The 8,956-nt window shown below is 57.0% G+C and overlaps 1 protein-coding gene and 1 long non-coding RNA gene across 3 annotated transcripts; one reads left to right on the top strand and one right to left on the bottom strand.

The window, feature by feature from the left end:
• Nucleotide 1: 1 nt before the first annotated feature.
• Nucleotides 2-4,504, top strand: TOR2A (torsin family 2 member A). Its single transcript, XM_040606980.1, has 5 exons — nucleotides 2-191; nucleotides 332-597; nucleotides 1,721-1,896; nucleotides 2,244-2,371; nucleotides 2,955-4,504. Exons 1-5 carry the CDS (start codon nucleotides 32-34, stop codon nucleotides 3,197-3,199), a joined length of 975 nt encoding a protein of 324 aa, XP_040462914.1. The 5' UTR covers nucleotides 2-31; the 3' UTR covers nucleotides 3,200-4,504.
• On the bottom strand, nucleotides 3,597-8,749 carry LOC121093965. 2 transcript variants are annotated; one of them, XR_005829695.1, is made up of 5 exons: nucleotides 7,650-8,749; nucleotides 7,360-7,551; nucleotides 5,452-5,579; nucleotides 5,209-5,263; nucleotides 3,597-5,118 (listed from the first exon to the last, which is right to left on the bottom strand). It is a non-coding gene; the product is annotated as an uncharacterized LOC121093965 (long non-coding RNA). The 2 variants fall into 2 exon arrangements; XR_005829696.1 differs by having other exon boundaries at nucleotides 5,452-5,575.
• Nucleotides 8,750-8,956: the final 207 nt, after the last annotated feature.

Here is an 8,956-nt window from a genome sequence, read left to right as displayed (position 1 = left end):
AGCTGTAGTGCGGGCGGCGCGGGCGGCTGCCATGGCCCCCGGAACCGCGCTGTCCCCGGGCCCGGCCCCGGCCCTGGCCCTGGCGCTGCTGCTGGCGGCCGCCGCCCGCCCCGCCGCCGCCTCGGGCCTGTGGGCGCTGCGCTGCGGCTTCTCGGCGGACTGCGAGTGCGGCTTCGGGCCCGACTTGCGCGGTCAGCGGCGGCGGGGCGGGGGCGGCGGGCCCGGTGGCGGCCCTGGGAAGGGGGGGGGTGGGCGGTAGGTGCGGGGGGCGGGCAGCGGGGCCGCAGCCCCCTGCCCGCCTTCTCCAAGCGCCGGCTTGGCTTTGCTGCAGGGCTGGAGTGTGACCAGGCCACGAACGTGGTGGGGCAGCCGCTGGTGAGGCAGCAGGTGGTGCCGGCGGTGCGGGAGTTCCTGCAGAACCCGCATCCAGCGAAACCCCTGGTGATGTCCTTCCACGGCTCGACGGGAACAGGCAAGACCTACGTGAGCTCCATGCTCGTCCGCTACCTCTTCCAGGGGGGGCTGCAGAGCCCCTACGTGCACCAGTTCTCGCCAATAGTGCACTTCCCCCACGCCGAGCGGCTGGAGCAGTACAAGGTAAGGGGCGCCTCACCTGCACTGCTTCACTGGGGTGGGGGTTTGGTCCCTTCCATCTCGATGGGACGTACACATCTCGACATCTCAGTACACATGCATTCAGGCTGCTCCCTGAAGTGCGGTAGGAATAAAAGCTCTTTGTTTTACCCTCGGACAGACACGGCTGAACGAGTGGCTCCACGCGCTGGCTGAAGGATCCACTAGTAACTGTGATATACTCCTGCACTCAGTTATCACTTTCGTCTTCCCCACAGCAGTCCTTGCTCTCATTCCTTAAATATTTACACAGCCCTTTGAACACGCAAACAAAAGTGCTTTGCTTAGATGAAAGGCACTAAAATTCTCCCATCGCTTTCCAGACAGCTTGATGGCTGTGAAAAATCTGTATATTACTAGACTGTAATCCCCTCCTCACAGAGCAAGGGGCTCCCGAACAGCAGCTCTAGACTCTTAACCATGCCACTCTGTCTTCTTAAAGCTGAGAAAGGGAAGAAATGAAATGCAAAGGTTAGCTGCCAAACCCTCAGCAGAGCCGGGAATCGGTGCACTGGGCATTTGCTTTCTGGGTGTTTGGGGAGGGTATTTGTTGTGTCACATCCTTAGAAGAAATACTTCTGGGAAGGTATAAGAGTTAATATTTGCCCCCAGACAACATGAGTGGGTTTGTGTGGGTTGGCATCCGCGGTGAAGTAACTTCAGCCATAGTAAAGAACCAGAGCTCTCCTGGCTCGGCACAAGCATGTGATCTCGCACCCAGGACGGGGCTGGCAAAAAGCACTCAGTAGCTGGGATCCGTGTAGATACACAGTGAAAGAGAAGAACATGGGGAACTCCAGGAGTGTGAATCCTGTTCCAGTTCGCCGCCTCCTTCTTTAAATCTGCAATAAAAGATCTACAGTGGGCTAATAAAGCCAGCAACAGCCACTGTGCAAGACCCAGAAGAAAGGAGGCCCCCCAGTGCTGGCTGTTCCTGCTCTGAGCAGGCAGTGCTGTGTGGGGACAAGCTGCTTTCAGCACCTTCAAGGCTGAGCTGAGGCCTCTGCCTTTGCTCTGTGGCAGCTCAAACCTCCCTCGCCCCTCTTGGTATCTCGCTGCTTTACGGCTTGGTGGCTATTTTTCCTAGGAAAACCTGAAGCACTGGATCCAAGGGAACTTGACAAACTGTGGACGGTCGGCCTTTCTCTTTGAAGAGATGGACAAGATGCACCCGGGCCTGATCGACGTGATCATGCCATTCCTAGGACCCTCATGGGTTGTGTACGGGACCAACTACCGCAAAGCAATCTTCATCTTCATAAGGTAAGAGAGAGGCCCCTCTGTGGCATCATGGGGCCTTCCAGCACACTGCTTCTCATTTGAGTGGAGGTCATACAAGAGCACGCACTTGTTCTGCTTTTCCTTTGCTCAGCCTCTACAAACACCAAGAGATGCTATTTCATTGTGAATAGACAGACCTGTTAAATCTGAAAAAGTTCTCCCACCCCTTATTTGGGGTTATTTGGCTGCCTTTACAGGCATCATTTTAGGCCAGGCAGCTAGAGATCCTGGCTTGTACTCGTGTGGGCTGGAGGGTGATAGGTGCCACGTCTGTCCTGCAACACCATTTTCCCAGATAGGTGCCAAATAAACATCTCATTCTTCTGCAGCAACGCAGGAGGGGAGCTGATCAACAAAATGACGCTGGATCTCTGGCACGCCCACAAGGACCGGGAAGAGATCAGCATGCAGGACCTGGTACCGGCCATCTCCAAAGCTGTGTTTGAAAACCCTCAGAGTGAGTCCATGGAGCAGAGCCCGTCCTGCAGGGTCACAGCCCGGCAGAGGGAGCCAGGCCCGTTCCAGGCAGCCACCGACGCTGCCTGCCACCTCTCAGGCATCCAGAATGGGACAGGGGGTTTTGAGGGAAGGGAACTATGATCCCTTCAAGGTTTCCTGGCAAGGCGAAGGAATAGTCCAGCCTTCCCAGCCAGAAGACCTGTTGCCACATTTAGGAAAGTTCTTTGGAGACAAGGTGTATTCACAGCTGGGGGATGGCAAACAGCACAGCATGCTAACTGGAAAGGCACAGAGACATGCTGATCCCCGCTGCCTGCCTGGTTCTCCTTGCTTTGCCCTTGTCACAGGGAGCAGAGCTTAAATTCTGATTAGTCAAGCTAAATCCCCCCATTCCTAGAGAACAAATCTACCAGGAGCGAAGGGGGAGTGACAACTGATGGGTTCAGCTATCTCCTTATACAAAACTGGAACAAATCTGTCTTCAGCGAAGTATTTTGGCTTTGCACAAAGAAGCTCTTTGAATTCCAGGGACTGCAGAGATTCTCTGAAGGTAAAACCTGTCTCTTCCTTTGCTTTTGCAGGTGGATTCTGGAAATCTGGGATCATTAATGACAGTCTCATTGATTTTGTTGTGCCCTTTCTTCCACTGAAGCACCACCATGTAAAGCAGTGTGTCATCAGTGAACTTGTCCAGCAAGGCCTTGAAGTTCGTCCAGGCATTGTCCAGGAGGTGGCTGACAGCATCCCCTACTTCCCAGAAGAGGAGAAAATATTCTCATCAACAGGCTGCAAAACAGTCACCTCTCGGATCAGTTTTTTCTTCTAGTCGCTGGCGAGGCCCTTGCTCAGATCCATAGGGGATGTATATGGAGCTGTAAAGCAGCAGAGCCCAGGGCTGGCAGGATGAGCACTGGGAGCTTTGTGTTCCCTCTCGGCAGCACCGGTGCTCTCCTGCTGAACTCGTCTCTCCAGCCCTGAGGAGGTGGCTGCGGGACCAAGTGCAAGTGATGTGATTTGAAGCACTTTACTGATTGACCCTTGGCCAGGTGAGGGTGGATATGGCCAGCCAGGACCACCCGATCCATGACGACAGCTCTCCCCTCTCCAGGCAGCTGTCCAACTATGTGATATCCAACACATTAAGATTCTGAGCCCACGGAAGAATATTTCTTTCCTACAGCATTTTAACAGGTTTTTTTTAAGTCTTTTTAAGCATGACTGTGCCCCAGCTCCTTGGTGCTGGCTTGTGAACACCTTCAACATTGCAGCAAAGTTATTTTCAAGGAAGTTTTAGGGCCAATTTCTTTCCAGCTTCCTTTCACTGTGAATAGGTGCTGGTAGGGACCAGCTTCACCATCAACAAGTGTAGGGGGGTGGGAGATGGCAATGGCTGATCTGCCAAAAACCCTTACCACCCCGGTCCATCTTTCCCCTAAGGTCCAAAAGATTTCCCCTGCAGCAAACCAGGGAAACAACAACAAAAAACTTCTCACTTTGTTTACCAGCTACAAATCATTTCAGTCCTACCTCCAGGGGAGCCCATGGTGCCACTAACAGTTGTGAAAATTGCTTTTACTCAGTGACGATTTCTACAGCAGGCTGAGAAATTGGTGCTATGAGCTGTTGAGCCTCTTCTGCATCCTTCTGCTGGCCAGACCTTGCAGGCTTTGGCTGGACCAGTGTCTGTTGAGCTTCTGGGGAGTGTCATTTATGACAGGGGACCTGGGGACATTTTAGAGAAGATTAGTGCCCTACACCACCAGGCATAGGGTGCACAGCAACACTGGCCTTTGACCAGGTTTTAATCTCCTCTGTGCAGTCAGTTATGAGAGAACAAGTCAGAGGAACCTGAACTCTTAAGAACAAACTGCCTGAGGGATGGGTGCAGGGATTCTTCCCAGAGCTCCCAGTGCTCTGCTCAGGCCCTGTGCTGAAGTGAGCTTCCAGCACTTGGGACCGTTCCAGCACTGGGGCCAAAGCTTTGTGGACAGCAGTTTTAGATACCACTCAGATGCTGCCCAGGAGCTGGCCCACAGTTAGACCCAAAAATTCTGCCTCTTCCAAAACTGTTTTGCATTTCTAATTGTAAAATAAATCTTTTATTAAATAAATGGTTGGGGAACCATCTTTACTTTGATTCCTGACTGCAGTTAGTATGGAAGGACTTGGAAGATTTGCAGTTGCATGCAGCTGCCTGATGCAATGGGACTTCGGGGATTTAGCGTCATGGAGCTGATGTTCTCCAATGAGGTAACTGGAAACAAGACAGCGGCCTTTACCCAGGAAGGAGGCAAAACAGCAGTAGCTGGACCCAGCATCCTCTGCAGAGGAGCCAGCGTGGGTCCAGGAAGGCCACTGGGTCTCTCTGCCCTAGCAGCACTTTTCCCCCACTGCAGAGCACATCCCTGGGTCCCAAGGCCACGTGTCAGGGTGAGTGCAAGCACAGCAGGAGGTGAGAGATGCATCACCTCCTTCCCAGGGACAGTCGCTCTGTGAACCTGCTTGGTGGCCCCACGCACATGGAGCTGAGAGCCGAGGCAAGGTGCCAGGTGGGTGCCATGGCAGGCAAGGTGCTTCTGCAGCGGCTATTGCTGCCGCTCTGCATGCTGGCTGGGTGCGAGATGCAAGCCTGCAGACCCTGCCACGGCACCCCAGGATTGCTCACCCCAGTTGCTGTCCCTCGTGTGCAGCGCTGCGCCCTCAGACACCTGTTCCTTCCAATGGTCCTCTAGTGCCGTCGGCAGCCTGGGGACAAGTGCCAGTGCAAAGGCAATGCTACAGGCCTGCACCAACCCCCCAAAGCGATCCTTTATCTAGGAGGGCAGAGTGACATACCTGCTTGGAACAGGGTTCCAAGGCCAAGCACAGACATTCAGCAACCCACTGTCACCTTTTAGGAACAGAAAGGGCTAAAACCCAGTTTTGCCAGCATGAGCACTTCAGCAGCGAGCTCCAAAACATGCCACTGTGCTCCAGAGCAAATAAAACCCTCTCACTGAGTACCTGAGTAACCCCCACTCTTTGGGGCACGCAGCACTAGTGGGCTAACACCCAAGACAAACTACCCCCAGCACATACCTATTGCTGCTATCACAGCAGGCAACATCAGCTGAAATGGCGAGTTCTGGGTGGGCTCTGAAGCATTTTCTCCAAGGTGAAGGGCAAGGTGTCCTGTATCGCTCCTTGGGGCAGCACTGACAGCCTTTCTTGCAAAGCGGCAGCATACATGGGAAAGGATGTGCAGTGGTGACAAGGTGAGACCTGGATCTCCTCCATGGCAAAACTGTTCCCCACAGTGAGCTCTGAGCACTGAGGCACAGAGTTTCCACCACCACAGCCAAACACCCACCTTGTGCTGCCAGCAAAGGCCCCGTCAGCCCCACCAGGACCTGTGCCAGCGGGGAGCCTGGGTTTCACCTCAAACCAAACCCAGATTAATCAAGCCATGCAGCTGCCCTGAGCAGTGCCATGCTGGGCAATGGCTGTGTGAAGATGTTCCCCTTACCGCAGCCACACACAGGAGAGGGCTCCAGCCCTCAATTAGGGTCAAAGCAACAGGGAAATGAAAATAAGGAGGAAAGAGACCTGCCCAGTGGCTCTGGCACAAGGCTGTTTAAAGAGCCAGGCTATAACCCTCACTGCTTGGCTTGGACCCACACTCTGGCAGGACCCCTGACCCCAGTCCCTCATCCTTGATCAGCTGCTGGCCCCTGATGAAGAAATAAAACTCCAGGCTTGCCTCAAACTGCATGAGGGGTAGGCGCAGGGAGTGCAGTCGAGGCGGCAAGCTGAGAACATCACCCATGGCCTGAGGAGGGCATCGGGGAGCAGCGCAGCACCTCGCTGTCCCTGGGGTCGAGCCACAGGCTTAGGGTGGGCATCCTCCCCAGGCACAGGCAGGCCCTGGCCCGGCACAGGTAGTACAGTGGTTTGTGGGGGCAGCCACGGAGAACTGAGCTTCTTCCTGCTGGTACTGCCTGCGAGGGGCCAGGAGCAAGCACGCTGGGCAGCCTGGGTCACCACCAGCCCTGGGGCAGCCTGCACCTTGCCACCAAATCCTGCTGTCCCTACTCACGCAGTGCTGCTGCAACCCATCTCTGCTCAGCACAGTCCCACGGGCTCAGCTCCAGCGCCTGCTGGTAATCTGCTAGTGCATAGGCCAGCTCCCGCGGGCGAAGGAACCCCTCTGCGCTGAGGCAGCGTCAGCGTCTCAGTTAAATGAGAGCGGCTAGGGGCTGGCTGCCACCGCCGGGCTTTGTCTGGAGCATTCCATGCCAGTAGGAAACATGCACCGCGCGTGTCCGGCCCACCCCTGCCACAAAGATTTCAGCATCATTAGCCAAAAGCTCTGAGCTCTGCCGGGCAGGAGATACAGCCCAGTCTGGAAGAGAGCAGCCATTCCCAACCTCACAGGGAGGGAGCCAAACCACCAGTGGTAAATCCCAGCCCCTGGTGCCCTCCCCACTGCTGAAACACTCCAGGCAGGCACGACTGTGAACTGGGGTCAGGACCACGGGAGAACTCAGGGGCCCTATTTCCCATTTCAGTCGCTACTCCCCAAAGCACAGGGCCTCCCCCAGCACACACTCAATGCCTGAGTGCAGACACTGCTGTGTGACACCTCAGCCCTCACCCTGGGAACCCACTGTGATTCCCAGCCCAGCTGCTTGCCTCCTCTGTTGACAGAGAGCCCCTTCTCCCTCCTCTCATCCTGCAGAACCTTGCCAAGGAGCAGCACAGCCTCATCAGATCAGCCCAGGCTGTAGCAGTGCACAGCACAGTTGTTGTAGGCAAGTGCCAGCTGCCACCAAGCCTCCAGGGCTGCTGGGCCCCCTGGAGCACCCAGCTCCCTTGCCCTGGCTAAGTCCTTGCAGGCTGCACTGAAGTTCTTGAGCCACTGGAGGAGAGTCCCCCGGGACACATGGACAGACACAGGAGAGCTCACAGGCCAATGGGGCCACCCAGCCATGGTGACCCTCTCACTACCTGAGGGTGAAGAATTTGGTGGCCAAGGGGTCACTCTTGACGGCAAAGCTTATCTTCTTGAGCAGGGTCCCACACGGGGCCTTGGCCTCCTGGACTTGTCTCAGCAGCCTCCACCTCAGGACCTGGGTGGCTCCATGCTGTGGCTCCAGCTCCAGAGCCTGTCAGATGTCCTGGTGACACAGGGCCAGCTGCCTGGAGAAGCCAGGTAGCCTCAGAGCGTGGCCACTTCCCAGCACATCCCCAGTGCCAGGAGGGGCAGCAGGACCCCTCAGGGACCAGAGCAGCTGTACCTGCTCGAATCATTCGTAGGAGGCACAAAGCACACACAGATCAAGGTTCCTTGCATCCTCCTCCAGGTCTCTGCTGAGCATCTGAGGGCACTCCGGGAACTTGTTGAGAGCTGCAAGACACATAATGCTGTAAGAGGAGACGGGCAAGGCTGGAGGCAGCCCATGGCAGGGCCAGCCCAGCTGGACAGCCTAGCACTGCCCTGGCTTTATCTCCTGTGGCAAAACACCCTGTGGTGAGGCTGCAGCTCGGCTGCCTGTGTGAAGGCCTTCAGAGCCTTGCAGTAGAGCTCCTGGTCAAGCAGACATTGGTCCTGCAGGGAAGCCCTGTCTGCCTGGCCACAAGCTGGGTCTGCAGACAGGGGGAAGGGAGCAGTGGCTGACCTGCAGGTCAAGTACGAGCGCCAGATGAGCCAGGCTGGGCTGCTCCTGTGCAGCCACCAGTGTGAGCACCTTCCAGAAGTTCAGCAATGAAGTCACAGAGCTGGAGGAACACCTCTGCCCACTGCTCATACAGCTCTGCCTGCACCACCAAGATCCCTCAGCCCACGCTGGCCCAGCCCAGCCCTGGTCAAACTAACCCGGATCAGCCTGGCAAGAGACTAACAGCATCCTACAGCCATATGCCAGCACGAGAGCCAGACTTAAAGATGCTGCCTCCCTTCTCCGGCTCCCAGCCTGGTGTACCCCAGCCCTCTGGGGACCCTTCACCCTCTGTGAATCCAGGCTGATAGCTTTCAAAGAGCAGATGACGGCATTCTCCCACCAGCCATGGGAGAGGTCAGCACCTTCTGCCAGCAGTGGATAAGGGCTGCGAGTGAAGTTCGGTGCCATGCTACCGGACTGGGGGACTGTCACACAGCCCTGGAGTGAAGCTCTGCTCCGCTGGCAGGGCCAGGAGCCACCCAGGGCTGGAGGGCGGCTGGGGGAAGGTGAGGGATCATGTATCCCCAAACCCAGCCATGCCTAAAGGCTAAGGATAGCGTTGAGCGGTAACATAACATAAAGCACGGGCCCGAAGACACTCCGCAGGGACCCTCTCTCGGCCCTCCGCAGCTGTTCCCCCGGCACCGCCCGGCCAAGCGGCCGCCATCCCGCTCCGGCCTGAGGGGCCGCCCCCAGGCCGCGGCCCACAGTGCCCCCACAGGGGGCCGCCACAGCTCGCCCAGCTGCACGTCCCGCTCCCCGCCGCAGCCGCCCCTCCGCGCCGGCGCTGGGGCCTGGGCCGGCCGAGCCGCGGGCCTTTACCGCAGCGGCGGGCACGGCCCCGGCGAGGGCGGAGCGCGTTCAGCCCCACGCCACCGCCCCGG

Source organism: Falco naumanni, chromosome 9 (assembly GCF_017639655.2).
Source record: "Falco naumanni isolate bFalNau1 chromosome 9, bFalNau1.pat, whole genome shotgun sequence".
In the NCBI taxonomy this organism is placed as follows: Eukaryota; Metazoa; Chordata; class Aves; order Falconiformes; family Falconidae; genus Falco; species Falco naumanni.
The sequence above is the reverse complement of the archived record's forward strand: the minus strand, read 5'-3'. Positions and strand labels throughout refer to the sequence as shown.

Excerpts from the sequence above, each read along its gene's own strand:
- TOR2A (XM_040606980.1), top strand. The coding sequence starts at position 32 with ATGGCCCCCGGAACCGCGCTGTCCCCGGGCCCGGCCCCGGCCCTGGCC. Across the intron at positions 598-1,720 it reads AGCGGCTGGAGCAGTACAAG|GAAAACCTGAAGCACTGGAT; the intron begins GTAAGGGGCGCC and ends TATTTTTCCTAG. Across the intron at positions 2,372-2,954 it reads TGTGTTTGAAAACCCTCAGA|GTGGATTCTGGAAATCTGGG; the intron begins GTGAGTCCATGG and ends TTGCTTTTGCAG.